Source organism: Medicago sativa, chromosome 2 (genome assembly GCF_051527215.1).
Source record: "Medicago sativa cultivar Bolivia chromosome 2, Bolivia_mono, whole genome shotgun sequence".
Taxonomy (NCBI): Eukaryota; Viridiplantae; Streptophyta; class Magnoliopsida; order Fabales; family Fabaceae; genus Medicago; species Medicago sativa.
Genome location: NC_140750.1, coordinates 55216496 through 55238426, shown reverse-complemented (window position 1 = coordinate 55238426; position 21931 = coordinate 55216496). Strand labels below are relative to the sequence as shown.

The following is a 21931-nucleotide window of genomic DNA, read 5'->3' as shown; positions in this document are numbered from 1 at the left end:
TAAAGGTCATATATCCATTATATCCACATTTAATTTCCTAGGCACATTCCAGAAGATGCGCTAAAAAACCTCAAAATTTTGCTTTATATTTAGAATATGGTATATCATTGATATAGTTTTGAATACACCTTTTGCTGATGAATATGTCACTTTAGGAAATGAAGTTGTTAGAAAATCTTGTGAACATCACAGTTTGAAATTTTTCAAAGAAAAATTTCTTGTTTAAATGCTTTAATTAGAAGATTAATTTATTACAACTCAAAATACTGGTGAAACAGGAAGCTTCTGATCATTGGAGCATGACCACTAGTTCCCAATAACAGACATGTTTTTAATATTTACTAAGTTTGTAAATAGAGTTTATGTAGTTTTGACATTTTCACCATGTAATATTTGTTTGGATCAATAGAAACCTTATTATTTCTTAAGTATACAGTGGAAAGCAAAACATAGGTTCTAATTGTTGTTGTGCATGTACCATACAATAAACTTCTCATTTGTTCATAAATACAACCAATTTAATGTTAAAATCCCACCAAAAGAAACTAATACTAATTAGAACTTACAGAACCATATAGATAGGGACTTGGGGGAACTGCAACTTCAACAATTCCTTCTAACATCAGCAAAACCTTCTTCATTGTTGGCCTAAGAGAAGGATCTTCTTGAATGCACCAAATAGCTATCATGACAAACTTTTCCAAGCACATCATGTCATTGCTAGCCTCGTTATCTTTTTCGAGAAGAATATCGAGTCTTTTAGTCTTGTAGCAATCATAAGCCCAATCAGTTAAAATCCCTTTTTCTTCAGTAAAAAATTCTCTCTCTACATTTTTCCTACAACAAATGATCTCTAACAACAATACACCAAAACTATAAGTATCAACTTTAGCGGTGATTGGTGCACTCCGAAACCAATCTGGTGCAACATATCCCTTAGTCCCTCTTATTCCAGTTTCAGTATGGCTTTGATTAATCAACAATAACTTAGCTAATCCGAAATCGGAAATTCTAGCATTGTATTGATCATCTAGAAGTATATTTTGTGGCTTTATATCACAATGGATGATTTGGGTGCAACACCCCTCGTGCAAGAAAACAAGACCTCTTGCAATCCCGAAGATAATCTGGATTCGTTGGTTCCAATCTGGTTTTAAAGGGGCGAAAAGAAAGCTTGCTAAAGTGCCATTACTCATTAACTCATATACCAAAATCCGATGTTGTCCCTCATTGCAATATCCAAGAAGACGAACAAGATTCCTATGATGAGTTTGGCCTATCACACTCATTTCAGTCTTAAATTCCTTATCACTATCCTGGATCAGCTTGTCTAGTTTCTTAACTGCCACATTGATCATCATCTCTATTGTTCCTTTGTAGACAATGCTACAAGACCCTCTTCCTAATTCTTCTTTAAAGTTTCTTGTTGCTTCAACAATTTCTTTGAAGCTAAACCTGCGCAAGTTATTGTCAACAAAACTTTCGTTGTTTCTACCACTTTTGATCTTCTTCCGGTTGTAGGGGAACCCAAAAAATATCACCCCGAGCAATGTTAAAATGACAAACAGAGAGCTTCCCAAAAGAACTGAAATCACAATGACCAAAGTATCATGATCTTTCTTCTCTTTTGACAAGGAGGACAAATGATCACTTTTCATCAATTTCATGATAGAAATACCTTTTACCGCCGGATCATTTCTACCATAAGATAGTGGAAGCTTCTTTTTCCAACAAGAACCTTCATCAAAATGAACCAAAACACATAAGCAATCTTGCAAACATGATTCCTTACATTCTTGTAAATTAGATGGAATTATATATTCATAATCAGATGCAGGCCAATCAATATTTGGTAAATCCTTCATTGTATATAGATTATCTTGTGGACCCAAATTCCCACCTGCTTGACAAATAACTTGAAAATTTGGTATGCAACCAGCATACATGTTATTTGAATCAATCGGAGAATATTCGTCTGGGCAGGTACAATTTGGCCTTTGGTCATTTGTAATGGTGCAAATGCTATTAAACCCACATACACCTTCACCTCGGCAATTAAAATGCAAACATATGTTTTCTGGTATAGTCTTTGCAGTGACCCAACTTTGTCCTCTCTTTGGATCTTTAGGGTAAAATGCAATGGTGAAAACTCCATCAAAATTAATAGTTGCTTTGTAGTAGAAATCATCAGTTGAGAATGTACCATTTGGGTTGCTAATAGAAAAGTTATCCCCTCCTTTTTTCTCAATGTATAAGAAACCTGATTCGTCAAATATCAAACGCTGACCAACGTTTGTTTGATTCTTAGAATCACCAATGGTCATAGAAACGTAGTAAGGCTCGTAACTGTAATTGCTTGGCAAATTTATAAGGTTGAGCACAAGATTCCCATCCTCTTGTAGATGAAGTTTAAACCTTCCTTGTGAGAAGTTGAACGATCCTTGTCGTGAAGAAAGATTTCCATTCAACACCATTACTTGATTCGGTACTAATGTGTCAGTAGGATGACTGAAACTATCCCATAATGTCTTATTATTTTTGTCTCGCAATTGAAAGTTTCCATCATCATTCATTAGACCATTAGAAATTGTACCTGATGTGAAATCTGATCTCCATAACTCTAAACCTTGAGGGTTAGTGAGCACCAAACCACGAGAATCATTTAATATCAATCTTGATCCCTTAGAAGAAGGGTTGTCTCCATTTGCATACCAAATGATGGCATCATCTTGTATCTTGTCATACCATATAGCCAGCAAGAAAAGCTCATTTGGAAGTTGGTAAAATCCAAATGCAAAATCTCCCGAAGCAGAGAGCCAACAAGTTGTGCCACTGCCAGCAATAAGTGACTCACCAACAATTACACCTTGATCCAATGATGCTAAGCTGCATAATAAAATATAGTGATGAATAATCTTTGAAGCGGAATTTGTAACCGTTTATGTCCAAATCAATGAATTTGTTTTTTTAATGACAAATATTAGTAGGTTAATTTTTTTATGTTAGTATTTGTCCAAATGAACGAATTGATCTTATATTCACAAGTTGATTTGTATAGCGCAACTTAATGTGATAGATAAGTTAACCAAAAGCGGGTGCAAACTAATAACAATTTGCAAATAAGCTAACCGATAACAAGAAACAGTTTGTGTAACGCCCGTCTTAATTATTTAATTAATTCAATGAAGTTTAGAATATATTTATATTCTTATATGATTTATGATTTAAGTGGTTTGCATGATTGATATGTGTGAATTTTATGACTCATGAAGTTGAGTGGTTTATATGATTTATAAATAAATTATGTGAGGTATATGATTTTATGAAGCTGCTATGTTGGTGTGACTTATTTTATTATTAAATAAAATAAGATATGAGAAATAAAATAAAAATATTAAAAGTGGGGCTGTGTTGTGAGATGAGTAAATTAATAGTGAGAAGAGTAATATGAAAAGATAAATAGACAGACATAAGTTAGTAACACAGTACGTACGTTTTAAGAGAAAAAGGGAGAAAAGTCAGAAGAGGAGAACAAGAGAGAGAGGGCTGCGATTTCTGCAATTACCAGGTAAGGGTGGGACTAACTTTCAATACTATTAAGGGTATGATTCTGAAAAATGATTTTAGCATGATTAGGTTGAGTTTTGGTGAGAATTGGAAATTAGGTTTAAGACCGATTTTGATGATTGAACCATGAAAAGATGTTAGATTGATGCAAAACTTGTATACAGACCTTAGATATTCCATAGGATGTTAATTAGATGCTATTTGGATGGTAGAATCAAGAGAGTAGATGAAATTTTGAGAAAACCATGTTTCTGTCCGAGCTGACAATCACCGCTCGCAACTGCGAGGAGAACCGCTTGCAACTGCGAGCTAACCCAGTGAACTCGCCATTGCGAGTAAATCAACTCGCCTCTGCGATCTACCCCTTCACTCACCATTGCGAGCAGGACCCTTCGGCACTGCGAGCAAGTCAGTTGCTCGCCATTGCGAGCTATGTACTCGCCGTTGCGAGTAACCGTGTTAGTTGCCCAAAATTGTTGTTCCATGCGATTCTTTTGCACGTGTAGTTATGAGTTGACTTAGAAGTAAGAATGAGAATTGTTAGGACATTTCCAGAATGTCCAGAAGCTTGTTTAGATGACTGAGATTATTAGTAGGGTTGCATGAGTGATATTATGATGTTTTATGATAATTATGTTGATGTAATTCATTCCTTAAATGATGTTAATGCATTCAAGTATTATTATATGCTGTAACTTGCTACTGTTTTCTGATGTTGACTGTTAATGTCTTGAAGTTGCATGAGTCGGTCTAAGTTGTCATGATTTAAGAAGTTGTCCATTTTAATGGAATTGTATAAGATGTTCACGTTGTTGTCTAAGTTGTAGGAAGATTGAGTCCATTGCATACTCATTAAAGTTGGGGGCTTTAGGCCCGGCAACCTTGTGCTCATTAAAGTTGGGGGCTTTAGGCCCAACAGCCTTTGTGCTCAAACTACGTTGGGGGCTTTACGCCCGGCAGCTATATGCTCACATGTTGAAGAGCCTAATTACGCTCATTTATGATGTTGAATGGTACCACATGCATTTGCATATCAAGAAGTTTCACAATGGTTTAAGTTGTTAAGTTGATAAGAATTGCATTGTCAAGTTGAGTCGTGCTGTCGAGTCAAGTGTTAAGTTGAACATGATATTTAATGATGATGATATTTGATGATGGTATTTGATTATGAAATGATAATATGCTAAGTGATAAATGTTTGATATGTTAATAATGTTTTATGTTGCTAAATGCATTTTAATGAATTATATGCTTAATTTATTGACTATGAAATCTCACCCCTTCTGTTGTAATGTTACCCTTACGTTGGTAACGCGCAGGCAACCAGGACTAGCTGTGGTTCGTGTCTAGGTGCTCTGATACGTAACGGGATGGGGGCTTGCTTTTACTTCTATTCCTTACGTGTCTTTTTATGAACCTTATGAATAAATAATGAACTAAGACTTATGAGATTTTGATGAGGCCTGCGTGCCAAGACTTTTAGTATGTTGAACCATTTTCCGCTGCATGATTTTAGATTTTTGATGTTAAATATTGAGAGATAATACTTATTATCCATTTTATGATTTTCAAGGAGTATGTGACATTCCGTTATGATTTAAAATACTCTGATTTAATATGAAATTTTTATGTTGGGAAAACGGGGTGTTACAATTGGTATCAGAGCAGGTCGGTCCGTCCGGCCAAGTAGTGAGTCAAGTTGTGTCTTTAGCAGTTGGAATACCATTATTATGTTATTCTAATTGTTGTGTGTTGTGCAGAGAAGAGACCTGGAGGCTGCAAATTTTATCTGTTATAAGAGAACTAGAATGGCTGGAAGGAATGATGCTGCGGTGGCTGCTGCATTGGAAGCCGTGGCCCAAGCTATAGGACAACAACAAAATGCTGGTGCTGGTGTTAATGTTGATGTGAGAATGTTGGAGACCTTTCTGAGAAATCATCCTCCCACTTTCAAAGGAAGGTACGAACCTGATGGAGCACAGACATGGCTCAAGGAGATTGAAAGAGTTTTCAGAGTTATGCAGGGTACTGATGATCAGAATGTGCGTTTTGGTACGCATATGCTGGCTGAGGAAGCTGATGACTGGTGGGTGAGCCTCCAACCTACCCTAGAGCAAGATGATGCAGTCATTACTTGGGCTGTGTTTAAAGGGGAGTTCCTGAACAGATATTTTCCTGAGGATGTTTTCTGAAGAAAAGAGATCGAGTTCTTTGAGCTGAAGCAAGGAAACATGTCGGTGACAGAGTATGCTGCAAAGTTTGTGGAGCTGGCTCAGTTCTATCCACACTATACTGGGGACAATGCTGAGTTCTCTAAGTGTATCAAGTTTGAGAATGGTTTGCGTGCTGATATTAAGCGAGCCATTGGTTACCAACAGATCCGTGATTTTCCTGCTTTGGTGAGCAGATGCAGAATCTATGAAGATGATAGCAAAGCTCATTATAAGATTATGAGTGAGAAGAGGGGTAAGGGCCAGCAAAGTCGCCCAAAGCCTTACAGAGCTCCTGCTGACAAAGGAAAAGGAAGAGCTAATGATGAAAGAAGGTCAAATAAGAAAGATGCTGGTGCTGAGATTGTTTGTTTTACTTGTGGCGAGAAAGGCCATAAGAGTAATGCTTGCACTAAGGATATTAAACGGTGCTTTCGTTGTGGCAGTAAAGGACATACACTTGCAGAGTGTAAGCATGGGGACATTGTGTGTTTTAACTGCAATGAAGAGGGTCATATTGGGTCTCAATGCAAGAATCCGAAGAAGACTCAGGCTAGAGGAAAGGTTTTTGCTTTTACTGGTACTTAGACTGATAGTGAGGATCGGTTGATCAGAGGTACTTGTTATATTAATGGTACTCCTTTAGTTGCTATTATTGATACTGGTGATGCACATTGTTTTGTTGCTTTAGATTGTGCTTCTAAGTTGGGCCTTGCTATGTCTGATATGAATGGAGAAATGGTTGTCGAAACTCCAGCTAAGGGTTCGGTGACCACATCTCTGGTTTGTTTACAATGTCCTTTGTCTATGTTTGATCGTGATTTTGAGATTGATTTAGTTTGTCTACCTTTGAGTGGAATGGATGTGATTCTTGGTATGAACTGGTTAGAATACAATCATGTCCTCATTAATTGTTTTAGTAAGTCGGTGCGTTTCTCTTCTGCTGAAGAGGAAAGTGGAGCGGAATTCTTGTCTACTAAGCAGCTGAAGCAATTAGAACGCGAAGGAATCTTTATGTTTTCCTTGATGGCATCCTTATCTTTGGAGAATCAAGCAGTGATTGATAAATTGCAAGTGGTGTGTGATTTTCCTGATGAAATTCCTGTTGTACCGCCGGAGAGAGAGGTTGAATTTTCTATTGATCTTGTTCCGGCAACGAAGCCTGTGTCTATGACACCTTATCGTATGTCAGCTTCTGAGTTGGCTGAGTTGAAGAAACAGTTGGAAGATTTACTTGATAAGAAGTTTATAAGACCGAGTGTTTCACCTTGGGGAGCGCCGGTATTGTTGGTTAAGAAGAAGGATGGTAGTATGAGGTTATGTATTGACTATCGACAGTTGAACAAAGTAACTATAAAGAATAGATATCCACTTCCTAGAATTAATGACCTGATGGATCAGTTAGTGGGTGTACGTGTGTTCAGCAAGATTGACTTGAGGTCGGGTTATCACCAGATTAAAGTAAAAGATGAAGATATGCAGAAGACGACTTTTAGGACGCGTTATGGACATTATGAATATAAGGTGATGCCTTTTGGTGTGAGTAATGCGCCTGGCGTGTTTATGGAGTATATGAATCGCATTTTTCATGCATTTTTGGATCGCTTCGTGGTTGTGTTCATCGATGATATTTTGATTTACTCTTAAGACTGAAAAAGAGCATGCGGAACATTTGAAGATTGTCATGCAAGTGCTGAAAGAGAAGAAGTTGTATGCTAAATTGTCTAAGTGTGAATTCTGGTTGAATGAGGTAAGTTTTCTTGGCCATGTTATTTTTGGTAGTGGTATTGCAGTCGATCCATCTAAAGTTGAAGCAGTATCACAATGGGAGACTCCTAAGTCAGTTACAGAGATTAGAAGCTTTTTGGGTTTGGTAGGTTACTACCGAAGATTTATAGAAGGATTTTCTAAGTTAGCACTTCCGTTAACACAGTTGACGTGTAAAGGTAAAACCTTTGTGTGGGATGTTCATTGTGAGAACAGTTTTAATGAATTGAAGAAGCGGTTGACGACGGCTCCAGTTTTGATTCTGCCGAAACCTAATGAACCTTTTGTGGTGTATTGCGATGCGTCCAAGTTGGGCTTAGGTGATGTACTTATGCAGGATGGTAAGGTGGTTGCTTATGCATCAAGACAGTTGAGAATTCATGAACGAAATTACCCTACTCATGACCTTGAATTAGCTGCAGTTGTATTTATGCTTAAGATTTGGAGACATTACTTGTATGGTTCGAGATTTGAGGTGTTTAGTGATCACAAGAGCTTGAAGTATTTGTTTGATCAGAAGGAATTGAATATAAGACAACGAAGGTGGCTCGAATTGTTGAAAGATTATGACTTTAGTTTGAATTATCATCCGGGTAAAGCTAATGTTGTTGCAGATGCCTTAAGTAGGAAGACTTTACATATGTCCGCTATGATGGTTAAAGAGTTCGAATTGCTTGAACAGTTCAGAGATTTGAGTTTAGTTTGTGAAATGTCGTCTCGGAGTGTTAAGTTAGGAATGCTGAAAATTGATAATGATTTCTTGAAAAGTATCAGAGATGCGCAGAAAGTCGATGTTAAGTTTGTGGACCTGTTGGTTGCTAGTAATCAAACTGAAGATAGTGACTTTAAGGTAGATGATCAAGGTGTGTTGAGGTTTCGAGGTAGGATATGTATTCCAGATAATGATGAGATAAAGAAGATGATTCTTGAAGAGAGTCATAGAAGTAGCTTAAGTATTCATCCGGGAGCTACAAAGATGTATCATGACTTAAAGAAGTTGTTTTGGTGGTCTGGATTGAAATTCGATATAGCACAATTTGTGTACTCTTGTTTGATTTGTTAGAAGTCGAAGGTAGAACATCGAAAACCTGCTGGATTGATGACACTGTTAGATGTACCAGAGTGGAAATGGGATAGTATATCTATGGATTTTGTGACGAGTTTGCCGAATACTCCTAAAGGGAATGACGCCATTTGGGTGATTTTTGATAGATTGACGAAGTCGGCACACTTCATTCCGATCAATATCAGTTTTCCGGTAGCTCAGTTGACGGAAATTTATATTCGAGACGTTGTGAAGTTGCATGGTGTACCTTCAAGCATTGTGTCAGATAGAGACCCAAGATTTACTTCGAGATTTTGGAAGAGTTTGCAAGAGGCTTTAGGCTCTAAGTTGAGATTGAGTTCGACTTATCATGCCCAAACAGATGGTCAGTCGGAAAGAACGATTCAGTCACTCGAAGATTTGTTGAGAGTATGTGTACTTGAGCAAGGTGGAACTTGGGATAGTTATCTTCCGTTGATAAAGTTCACTTATAATAACAGTTATCATTCAAGTATTGGAATGGCATCTTTCGAGGCATTGTATGGTCGGAGGTGTAGGACTCTGTTGTGTTGGTTTGAAACAGGTGAAAGTGTGGTTTTATGACCAGAAATTGTTCAACAGACTACTGACAAGGTGAAAATGATTCAAGAAAAGATGAAGGCGTCGCAGAGTCGACAAAAGAGTTACCATGATAAGCGTAGGAAAGACCTTGAGTTTCAAGAGGGAGATCATGTGTTCTTGAGAGTTACTCCAACGACCGGTGTTGGTCGTGCATTGAAGTCAAAGAAGTTGACTCCGAAGTTTATTGGTCCATACCAGATATCGGAAAGAGTCGGGACGGTGGCATACCGAGTGGGTTTACCACCGCATTTATCGAATTTGCACGATGTGTTTCATGTGTCGCAGCTGAGGAAGTATGTTCCAGACCCGTCCCATGTGATTCAGAGAGATGATGTGCAAGTTAGAGACAACCTTACGGTGGAGACTTTACCTTTGAGGATTGATGATCGCAAGGTGAAGACGTTGAGAGGCAAGGAGATACCTCTAGTGAGAGTGGTTTGGAGTGGAGTAACTGGTGAAAGCATGACGTGAGAGCTAGAGAGTAAGATGAAGGAGTCTTATCCAGAGTTGTTTGCTTGAGGTAAATTTTCGAGGACGAAAATTCTATAAGTTGGGGAGATTTGTAACGCCCGTCTTAATTATTTAATTAATTCAATGAAGTTTAGAATATATTTATATTCTTATATGATTTAAGTGGTTTACATGATTGATATGTGTGAATTTTATGATTCATGAAGTTGAGTGGTTTATATGATTTATAAATAAATTATGTGAGGTATATGATTTTATGAAGCTGCTATGTTGGTGTGACTTATTTTATTATTAAATAAAATAAGATATGAGAAATAAAATAAAAATATTAAAAGTGGGGCTGTGTTGTGAGATGAGTAAATTAACAGTGAGAAGAGTAATATGAAAAGATAAATAGACAGACATAAGTTAGTAACACAGTACGTGCGTTTTTGGAGAAAAAGGGAGAAAAGTCAGAAGAGGAGAACAAGAGAGAGAGGGCTGCGATTTCTGCAATTACCAGGTAAGGGTGAGACTAACTTTCAATACTATTAAGGGTATGATTCTGAAAAATGATTTTAGCATGATTAGGTTGAGTTTTGGTGAGAATTCGAAATTAGGTTTAAGACCGATTTTGATGATTGAACCATGAAAAGATGTTAGATTGATGCAAAACTTGTATACAGACCTTAGATATTCCATAGGATGTTAATTAGATGCTATTTGGATGGTAGAATCAAGAGAGTAGATGAAATTTTGAGAAAACCATGTTTCTGTCCGAGCTGACAGTCACCGCTCGCAACTGCGAGCAGAACCGCTCGCAACTGCGAGCTAACCCAGTGAACTCGCCATTGCGAGTAAATCAACTCGCCACTGCAAGCTACCCCTTCACTCGCCATTGCGAGCAGGACCCTTCGCCACTGCGAGCAAGTCAGTTGCTCGCCATTGCGAGCTATGTACTCGCCGTTGCGAGTAACCCTGTTAGTTGCCCAAAATTGTTGTTCCATGCGATTCTTTCGCACATGTAGTTATGAGTTGACTTAGAAGTAAGAATGAGAGTTGTTAGGACATTTCCAGAATGTTCAGAAGCCTGTTTAGATGACTGAGATTATTAGTAGGGTTGCATGAGTGATATTATGATGTTTTATGATAATTATGTTGATGTAATTCATTCCTTAAATGATGTTAATGCATTCAAGTATTATTATATGTTGTATCTTGCTACTGTTTTCTGCTGTTGACTGTTAATGTCTTGAAGTTGCATGAGTCGGTCTAAGTTGTCATGATTTAAGAAGTTGTCCATTTTAATGGAATTGTATAAGATGTTCACGTTGTTGTCTAAGTTGTAGGAAGATTGAGTCCATTGCATACTCATTAAAGTTGGGGGCTTTAGGCCCGGCAGCCTTGTGCTCATTAAAGTTGGGGGCTTTAGGCCCGACAACCTTTGTGCTCAAACTACGTTGGGGGCTTTAAGCACGGCAGCTTTATGCTCACATGTTGAAGAGCCTAATTACGCTCATTTATGATGTTGAATGGTACCACATGCATTTGCATATCAAGAAGTTTCACGATGGTTTAAGTTGTTAAGTTGTTAAGTTGATAAGAGTTGCATTGTCAAGTTGAGTCGTGCTGTCCAGTCAAGTGTTAAGTTGAACATGATATTTAATGATGATGATATTTGATGATGGTATTTGATTATGAAATGATAATATGCTAAGTGATAAATGTTTGATATGTTAATAATGTTTTATGTTGCTAAATGCATTTTAATGAATTATATGCTTAATTTATTGACTGTGAAATCCCACCCCTTCTGTTGTAATGTTAACCTTACGTTGGTAACGCGCAGGTAACCAGGACTAGCTGTGGTTCGTGTCTAGGTGCTCTGATACGTAACAGGATGGGGGCTTGCTTTTACTTCTATTCCTTACGTGTCTTTTTATGAACCTTATGAATAAATAATGAACTAAGACTTATGAGATTTTGATGAGGCCTGCGTGCCAAGACTTTTAGTATGTTGAACTATTTTCCGCTGCACGATTTTAGATTTTTGATGTTAAATATTGAGAGATAATACTTATTATCCATTTTATGATTTTCAAAGAGTATGTGACATTCCGTTATGATTTAAAATAATCTGATTTAATATGAAATTTTTATGTTGGGAAAACGGGGTGTTACAGTTTGCAAATGGTAGAACTATTTGATAAATATAAAATGACATGAAAAATATTTTGAACTATTATTAGTATCTAACCTGGCGTTATTTGAGGCAGGACAAAAAACAACGTGATAATCGGTGGCCGAACAAGTGGACGTGCTGGTCTGATCATCATACGCATAGCTATAGGCTTGAGGGCATGTCGTCTTGAATATCTTAGCATACACACTTGGCTCACAAGTATTTGGACCTGAATGATTCCCAACGCAACAGAAAAACTGCAAATTAAAAGCAGCACAAGGACCTTGGCACGCCACAACCGTCCCATTTTTTGTTACTTTCAACTCTGTTGGACACACCGCGTTCAAATCCGCAGGACAACCCGTGCTGTTACACTTACCAGAACCACCTAATGGAACCACTTCTATCGGGACATTATAACCGTCTACTAAGCTGATGTCATAAAAATTTTGATTGTTAACACTGTCCACATTGAATTCCGCCAGTGTCACAGGTGCTGATCCGTTGCGGCCATCACATGCTACTTTGCCGGATCCACAGTCACCTGTGACACAGGAGAAGTTTCTGGAGACAGAGTCTGTTGTGCAGAGAGTCCGTCCCCATAAATGACCAGTCCATTTGGCAGGTGCTGTGATTGTTGAATTCTCACCGGGTTTTAACATGAATCCGGTGGTTGATAATGTTGGAACAAAATGTGTTTAACAATGAACCTTAAAGGGTTTTGATGATAACAAGGTATTAAAAATTGTAAATTGGACTAGCTAATATTTGTTCAAGTGTACAGGACCATAATTATAAAGTTACATCATCATTGGTTCTGAATGAGCAAATAAAGAGCTATGGAAACAACAAAAATTTGAAGCTTGGACGCTCCTGAAGGCAACTTGCTACTGAAGAGAAAAAGCGCTCCTGAAGTCAAGCTGCTCCTGAAGAAATAGCGCTCCTGAAGTAAGCTGCTCCTGAAGAATAGTGCTTCTGAAGACAAGAGGTCCAGAAGCCACATCATCAGAAGCTGCGTCATCAGAAGCTGCAGAAGTCATATCATCAGAAGCTGCATCATCAGAAGCTGCCTCATCAGAAGCCATTTCACCAGAAGCTGAATATCAACTGGATTTGCAAAGAATCAAGAATTGAAGAATTATCAATGCAAAAGCTGTCTATTGGATTCGAAAACACAAACAAAGGATTAGTGGAGTTTGCAACGGTCATTTCAAAGGTGTTTGAAGGCGTGTGTTTGCAATTTGGACGAAAGCGTTGACATTGTACTTTGTACGAATTGTACAACCACGTTCTCCACTACTCTGTTTTGTGTCCACGCTACAGGACAAGAAAACAGCTCCAGAATACGGTTTCGCCTGCATAGATGTTCCTTTGGATAAGGAATGGATTTCAAATTTGTTCTTCATAGGACAACAGCCAAATCAGGCAAAAGATTATTGGTGAAAGATCAAGCTTCAACAACGACTCTTTGGTGCGCTGGCAATTTCACAACGTCTCTTTCACACCTCTATATAAAGGAGTGAAGACCTAGAGATTTGGTAATGCAAGAACGCTGAACGAAAGACTCACAAGATTTTCACAAGTACCAAACCTCTGCTGAAATTGTTCTGCATTCACTTAGAATTTCTGTGTCTCAAGTCATATCTTAGAAATTCTTAAGTCCATTGAGTCTGTATCTGATTTGTATTGTGAGCACCTCTGATTGTATATCAAGTGTTCAACCTTAAACAATTTTCTGTGTAATTTTGTTTAGTTAAGAAGTCTCTTGCAGTTGTGCTTGAGCAGGAAGTCTCTTGATTGTGTTCTTGAGCAAAGGAAGTCTCTTGCTTGTGTGCTTGAGCATTGGAAGTCTCTTGCTTGTGTGCTTGAGCATTTGTAATCAGATATTACTCATAGTGAAATCTCCTTGGAAGTGCAAGGGGGACTGGACTACTTCCGGATTGTGGAAGGAACCAGTATAATTGCTTTGTGTCGTTCTTCTTCTCTCTCTCTCTGTTTTATTCCGCTGCATTTAGATTCTGATTATCACTTCAGAAGCTGTCTCACTTAGCTTCTGATCAGTGTGTTCAGTTTTTAGGAGAAACGAAGAATTTTTCTAAAACACAATTCAACCCCCCTTCTTGTGTTTTTCTCACCTTCAATTGGTATCTAGAGCCTTGGTCTGTTGTGTAACACTTAACCGTGCAACAGTCAAAGATCTGAGAAAAACATGTCTACTCCTCCTCCTACTGGTTCTAGTGATACTAGCTATAAACATGTCTCACATGATTATAGTGATAGTAAGAAAACCAGTGTTGGAAAAGTTCCAAAGTTCAATGGAGATGCTGAAGAGTTCTCTTGGTGGAAGACCAACTTTTACAGTTACATCATGAGCCTGGATGAAGAATTATGGGATATTCTGGAAGATGGTGTTGGTGATTTAGTCCTTGATGAAGAAGGAGCTGCTGTGGATAGAAAGAAACATACTCCAGAACTGAGGAAACTTTACAAGAAGCATCATATTATCAGAGGAGCTCTTGTCACTGCCATACCCAAAGCAGAATACATGAAGATGAGTGACAAATCCACTGCTAAAGCTATGTTTGCTTCTCTCTGTTCAAATTATGAAGGGAGCAAGAAGGTCAAAGAAGCAAAGGCTCTCCTGCTTGTACATCAGTATGAGTTATTCAAGATGAAGGATGATGAAACTATTGAGGAAATGTACTCAAGGTTTCAAACCTTAGTTTCTGGGCTACAGATTCTAAAGAAGAGCTATGTTGCTTCTGATCATGTAAGCAAGATACTCAGAAGCTTACCTGCCAGATGGAGACCAAAGGTGACTGCCATTGAGGAAGCTAAAGATTTAAACACTTTAAGTGTCGAAGATCTTGTTAGTTCTCTCAAAGTTCATGAGTTAAGTCTTAATGAACATGAGTCTACTAAGAAGAGTAAATCAATAGCTCTTCCATCCAAAGGCAAGTCATCAAAAGCTCTCAAAGTAGTTGAATCTGAAGAGGAAGAACAGTCAAGTTCAGATTCTGAACCAGATGCTGCTGAAATGGCCATGCTCTCAAACAGACTTCAATATTTGGCCAAGAAGAACAGAAAGTTTCTCTCCAGAAGGGGTAACTCTAGAAGCTCAAAGAAAGAAGATCAGAAGGGATGCTTCAACTGTAAGAAGCCTGGACACTTCATTGCTGAATGCCCTGATCTTCAAAGAGAAAAGTCAAAGGACAAGTCAAAGAGGTCTACATTCAAACCAAGCAAACTCAAGAAGCAGATTAAGCAGAGTTTAATGGCAACCTGGGATGATTTGGGTAGTGAATCTGGATCTGATAAAGAGGAAGCTGATGAAGATGCAAAGGTAGCTGTTGGGTTGGTAGCAACAGCAACTTCAGAAGCTGGATCAGATTCAGACTCAGAAGATGAAAACGAGGTATATTCCAAAATTCCCAGAGATGAACTTGTTGAGTCACTTAAAGAACTTCTTACACATTTTGAAGTAAGAACCAATGAGTTGAAGGATTTAAAAGAAAAATATGCTGATTTGGTACAACAGCAAAAATCAACTCTATTGGATCTGAAAGCTTCTGAACAAGGACTTAGGGGCTTTGACTTCATGTGTAAAACATATGAAGATCAGCTCAGGTTCTTATGTCAGAAGCTACAAGAAAAGTGTAATGAAAAACCTTTAAGTAACCATGAAATTGCTCTTGAAGATTTTATTATATCTGGCATTGACAGAAGCAGAGTGGCTTCTATGATTTATAGCATTTACAAGAACAATGGCAGAGGAATTGGCTTTCCAGAAGTGAAACTGGAGAAAACCAATCTAAAGTCTTGTTGTGAATGCATCAAGGAAGGTCTGAAAACATTCTTTGTACCAGAAGGGGCTGAGTTGGAAACTGTTGTTCAATCAGAACCTGAAGCTTCTAGTTCTAAGGCTAAGATTACTTCAAAGCCAAAGAACTCTAAGTCAAAGGCTATGATCAAATCTGATTCCAAAACTTCAAAGGTTAGGATCCTGAAAAGATCAGAACCTATTCCTCAGAGTCTGGTGAAACCAAAATCTGGGGTTCTGAAGTGTAAGTTTCAGAAGAAGACAGTTACTGCTTCTGAAGTACCAAAACCTAAGGTGATGGTTAATCAGAAGCAACCCAACTCACAGCACAAGGTACAAGAAGTGAAGAGTAAAGCCTTAAGTACTAACCTTCCAGGACCCATAGAACAATGGGTACCTAAATCTAAAAATGTCAATGATGCAGGTATGTCTAAGAGCAGTGCCAAAGCAAAGATCATGGTACCTAGACAGTGGTTACTCAAGACACATGACAGGAGACAAGTCCATGTTCCTCAGCCTAACAATGAAAGAGGGAGGAAATGTGAAATTTGGAGGCAACCAGTCAGGCAAGATCATAGGTACAGGAACTATTGGTAATTCCTCTACCTCAATTAATAATGTATGGTTGGTAGATGGTCTTGAACATAACCTTTTGAGCATTAGTCAATTTTGTGATAATGGTTATGATGTGCTTTTTGAAAAACCCAACTGTACAGTAATCAACAAGGAAGACAAATCCATTGTGTTCAAAGGAAAGAGAGTTGACAATGTCTATAAAATCAATTTTTCTGAACTGGCTGATCAGAAGGTGATGTGCCTACTATCAGTGAATGATAAGAAATGGATGTGGCACAGAAGGTTGGGACATGCTAACTGGAGGTTAATCTCTAAGCTTAGTAAGTTACAACTTGTGAAAGGGCTACCAGACATTGACTATCATTCAGATGCACTCTGTGGTGCATGTCAGAGAGGGAAAATTGTGAAATCATCTTTTAAAACCAAAGACATTGTTTCAACCTCAAGACCTTTAGAATTACTCCATATTGATTTATTTGGACCAGTGAGTACTGCATCCCTATATGGAAGTAGATATGGATTAGTCATTGTTGATGATTACAGCAGATGGACTTGGGTGAAATTCATAAAGAGTAAAGATGTTGCGTGTGATGTATTCAGTAGCTTCTGCACTCAAATTCAATCTGAAAAAGAATCAAAAATTTTGAAAGTCAGAAGTGATCATGGTGGAGAATTTGAAAATGAGCCATTTGAAGCTTTTTGTGAAAAACATGGAATTTTCCATGAGTTCTCTTCTCCTAGAACACCACAACAAAATGGGGTTGTAGAGAGAAAGAATAGAACCTTACAAGAAATGGCCAGAACCATGATTCATGAAAACAATTTACCAAAACATTTTTGGGCAGAAGCAGTGAATACAGCATGCTATGTTCAAAACAGGATCTATATTAGACCTATTTTGGAGAAAACAGCATATGAACTCTTTAAAGGAAGAAAACCCAATATCTCTTACTTTCATCAATTTGGATGTACATGTTACATTCTGAACAACAAGCTCTACCTAAAGAAATTTGATGCCAAGGCCCAAAGAGGAATCTTTTTAGGTTACTCTGAAAGGTCAAAGGCATACAGAGTGTATAATTCAGAAACACTTTGTGTTGAAGAATCTATGCACGTTAAATTTGATGACAAGGAGCTTGAAGATAAAACTTCAAAGCAAGGTGAAAGTTCTGCAGAGATACAGGTTCCTGAAGCTACTCCAGAACCTGATCAGATAGCTGAATCTGAAGATAGTTCAGAAGCTGAACCCACATCAGAAGCACAAGATGAAGCTGCTTCTGATGAAGCACAAGATGGCTCACATCAAGCAGATCCTCCCAGAAACACATTCAAACACAAGTCTTCACATCCTGAAGAGCTAATCATTGGAAACAAAGATAGTCCAAGAAGAACAAGATCACATTTCAGACAAGAAGAGTCAATGATTGGACTAATCTCAATGATTGAACCTACAACAGTTGATGAAGCACTTTCAGATGATGGATGGATCCTAGCTATGCAAGAAGAGTTGAATCAATTTCAAAGAAATGATGTGTGGGATCTGGTACCCAAACCTCAGCACAAGAACATTATTGGAACAAAATGGGTATTCAGAAACAAGCTGAATGAGCAAGGTGAAGTAACAAGAAACAAAGCCAGACTTGTTGCACAAGGGTATAGTCAACAAGAAGGCATTGATTACACTGAAACGTTTGCTCCAGTTCCAAGATTGGAAGCAATCAGGTTACTTCTTTCCTATGCAGTTAATCATGGCATAATATTATATCAAATGGATGTCAAGAGTGCATTTCTAAATGGTGTCATAGAAGAAGAAGTGTATGTCAAGCAACCTCCTGGATTTGAGGATATTAAATATCCTGACCATGTTTTTAAACTGAAGAAATCACTATATGGCTTGAAACAAGCTCCCAGAGCTTGGTATGATAGACTAAGTAATTTCTTAATCAAAAATGATTTTAAAAGAGGACAGGTTGATACTACACTCTTCAGAAGGACCCTTGAGAAAGATATTCTTGTTGTGCAAATATATGTTGATGATATAATATTTGGTTCTACTAATGCATCTCTTTGCAAGGAATTTTCTGAGTTAATGCAGGATGAATTTGAAATGAGCATGATGGGAGAGCTGAAGTTCTTCCTGGGCATTCAAATCAATCAATGCAAAGATGGAGTCTATGTTCATCAATCAAAGTACACAAAGGAGCTTCTGAAGAAGTTCAAACTTGAAGATTGTAAAGTGATGAACACTCCAATGCACCCTACGTGCACCTTAAGCAAAGAAGATGAAGGAGCTAAAGTAGATCAGAAGCTGTATAGAGGTATGATTGGTTCTTTGTTATACCTCACTGCATCTAGGCCAGATATTTTATTCAGTGTATGCTTGTGTGCAAGATTCCAATCAGATTCTAGAGAATCTCATATGACTGCTGTCAAGAGAATCTTCAGGTATTTGAAAGGAACGACCAATCTTGGACTCCTTTATAGGAAATCCTTAGATTATAAGCTAATTGGATTCTGTGATGCTGATTATGCTGGTGATAGGATTGAAAGAAAGTCAACCAGTGGCAATTGTCAATTTCTGGGTGATAATCTTATATCCTGGGCTAGCAAAAGACAAACAACTATTGCTATGTCTACAGCAGAAGCAGAATACATTTCAGCTGCAAGTTGTTGTACACAACTACTTTGGATGAAACATCAGTTGGAAGATTATCAGATAACTGCTAACAGTATTCCCATTTATTGTGATAATACTGCTGCTATTTGTTTGTCTAAAAATCCAATTTTGCATTCAAGAGCGAAGCACATTGAAATCAAACACCATTTTATCAGAGATTATGTTCAAAAAGGAATTTTAGATATACAATTCATTGATACTGAAAATCAATGGGCTGATATATTTACTAAGCCTTTAACTGTTGAAAGATTTGATTTTATAAAGAAAAATTTGAACATGCACTTTGTATCTGATTAAATGCTTGCTTGCTCCTGAATAGGATTTTAGGTTCTGAAGTTAGTTCAGAAGCGGTAGTCCATCAGAAGCTCTTTATTGAGGTTCTGAGGAAAACTCGCTTCTGATGATGACGTCAGCATCTGAAGTCCAGAAGCTGGATTTGTTGCTTCTGAATAGTTGAATTAGTGGAAACGTTGGAAGTTACCTTTTAAAAAGTAACTTCTGGCCCACTAACTTGGTAGTTACTCTGTGAACTTCTTACGTGGCCTGTATGTGTTGGTGTATAACTAAAAGGGCAATGATGATTTAATAGCTTTGAAAGTACTTTTCACGCGCCCCCAATTTTGTCATTAATGTTATGTTTGTTTGTCTCTTTTGAATTGCAATCGTTTTACTTTTAACACTTTGTCAATTCACACAGTACTCACTCACAACAAACACATTTGCTCTCAAACCTCTTGCGAAGTAAGCGCATTCTCTCAACCTTAGAACCCTAAAATCTTCATCTTCTTCAAATCTTCGTCAATCATCAAATGGCATCATCAAGCTCAATAGTTTCAGAATCTACATCAAACAAGCAAAGCGTATCAGAATCTGGGTCCATCTACAAAGAGAAGACTATGGATATTCCATGGAAATCCTTAATCGTCCAAGTAGAATCACCAGTGGACTTCACTTCACTCAAGAAGTACGAAGTGGACATGGAAGGCTACGTAGAAACTCAGAAACTGTCTGGCTACTTCAACATGCTAAATGGGCCAACATATGTGAACTTGGTCAAAGATTTCTGGTTAAGGGCTGAAATTGTCAATAGAAAGTCTGTGAAGGCAGCAGATAAACCAGCTGGGTCGAAGAAAGGAAAGAAGGAGATTGAGTTGAATCCCACTTCCTTCAGTAGCCTTGAGATAAGGTCTGAAGTGATGGGTATTCCCGTAATCATCACAGAGGAGATTGTTGCTAAAGCTTGTAGAATGGATGCAGAAGGGAGGTTTCAAGAAATTGTTAAGAAGGATGATGTCCTGCTGCAAAACTACTACAACACTCTTCTGGGTGGTAACAAAGATGCTAAGCCTTCTGAAATGGAGATTCACAATAGAATGTTGGTGAAATTCAGCAACGATTGCTTCTTTCAAAGAGCAGGTGGGTCTGATCAACCCAACAACCAACAGAAGCTAGCAATCTACTTCATGACCAATCTGGAAAAGATAAACTTTCCAAGATATGTATTGGATCATCTCTGCTGGGCTATTAATGAAAGCACAGTCAAAGGAAGGAAACAAGTGCCCTATGGAAGATTGCTCTCTGAGATCTTTTATCAAGGGAAGGTGCTGGATTTGTTGAGAAGAACAAGGGATGCTTCTGATAAATGCTTCGAAGTTTCTACTGCAAAGAAGACTATCAGTAGCAAGACTTTGCATTCAATGCACTTTTTCAAGACAGCTCCTAAAGATGAGAAATGGTTGGAGTTGACCACAGAAGAATCTGAGATTATCAGGGACTTTCCTTCCATAGTTAAGGAAAGTAATCCTGAACACTTAGCTAGATTAGTAGCTGAGTACGTCTTGGAGGAAGATGCGAGGTCTCAGGAGGAAGCTGCTCTTGCTAAAGGGAAAGGCAAGAAGGCCAAAGCAGTTGCTGTGTCAGAAGCTGCTGTTTCTGATGCACCTAAAGGGAAAAGGGCCAGAACTAGTTCTGAATCTGATGCTGCTCCTACTAAAGGAAAGAAGGCCAGAACTAGTACTGAGTCAGAAGCTGCTAAACCTGTTTCTATCAAGGAAAAAGGAAAGATGCAGAAGGTTGGTGCTGCCTCTATTCCTCAGAAAAGAAGAAAAGGTAAGGCAGATTTGGTAATCACCCAAGAGCAGCTGGAGGAAGCTCTTGAAGAAATGGAGAAAGAAGAGGCTGATCCCAAGCTGAAGAAGAAGAAGGCTCCCCTTCAACTTGTGAGTCCTATGGTTGAGATGACTCCAATAAGGAAAAGGATGGCAGATGAACGTGCTTCTGATCTTATATCAGACAGAAAGGAACAAAAAGCACAATACATTCATCAAAGAGATGAAAAGCTCAAGGCCTTGGGATTGGAAGATTGTGATAGGTTCTACAAAGATAAATTGGCTGAAGTAAGAGCCATTGCTGGTAAGCCTACTGAAGACAATGAGGAAGACGATATGATGCTCATTTTTGAAAATGCTCCAGAAGAGGGAACTTCAGAAGTAGTTCCTCAAGCTGCTGATCCACAAAAGATCACTTCTGAAGCTGGCCCTGCAGATCAGGTAATTCAGATTCCAGTCACCTCTCTCCCCATTTCACCCTCTTCACCATCAGCACCTGAACCAATAGAAGACACTTCTGTCTTAGACAATCTTGCTCTCCACTACTCAGGTGAGTTACCCATAGACAAATTTACTTCAGAAAAGGCCTCTGAAGCAACTCCAGAAGCAGCTGCTTCTGAAAATGTTGTTTCAGAAAACCCCCATCAACAAACACCTGAACCACATAAACCCACAACACCCCCACAATCACCAACAGCTACCATTGACCCCCAACTCAACACTCAAACATCATCTTCACCACAACAACCACCAACTGAAACTGAATTTCAACCTTTACCTGAACACTCCCCAGAACCAACTCCCATGGATGTTGACATCTCTCTAGTCAATGTTCAAGCCTCAACCTCTACCACTCACATTGCCTCTGACCAGCCTTCATCTTCAAACACACAAACACACTTTACCAT

At 38.3% G+C, this 21931-nt stretch overlaps 1 protein-coding gene across 1 annotated transcript; it reads right to left on the bottom strand.

Annotated features, from left to right (window-relative positions):
* Window positions 1-392: 392 nt before the first annotated feature.
* Window positions 393-12521, bottom strand: LOC146949026 (G-type lectin S-receptor-like serine/threonine-protein kinase LECRK3). The gene is made up of 2 exons (XM_085745147.1): window positions 11918-12521; window positions 393-2886 (listed from the first exon to the last, which is right to left on the bottom strand). The coding sequence occupies exons 1-2, from the start codon at window positions 12502-12504 to the stop codon at window positions 552-554; spliced, it is 2922 nt and encodes a 973-aa protein (XP_085601273.1). The 5' UTR covers window positions 12505-12521; the 3' UTR covers window positions 393-551.
* Between the last annotated feature and the right edge of the window lie 9410 nt (window positions 12522-21931).

Bases quoted from the DNA above. Each gene is read 5' to 3' on its own strand.
- LOC146949026 (XM_085745147.1), bottom strand. From the start codon at position 12,504: ATGTTAAAACCCGGTGAGAATTCAACAATCACAGCACCTGCCAAATGG. The intron at 2,887-11,917 runs GTTAGATACTAA...TTTATTATGCAG, and splicing joins CCTGCCTCAAATAACGCCAG to CTTAGCATCATTGGATCAAG.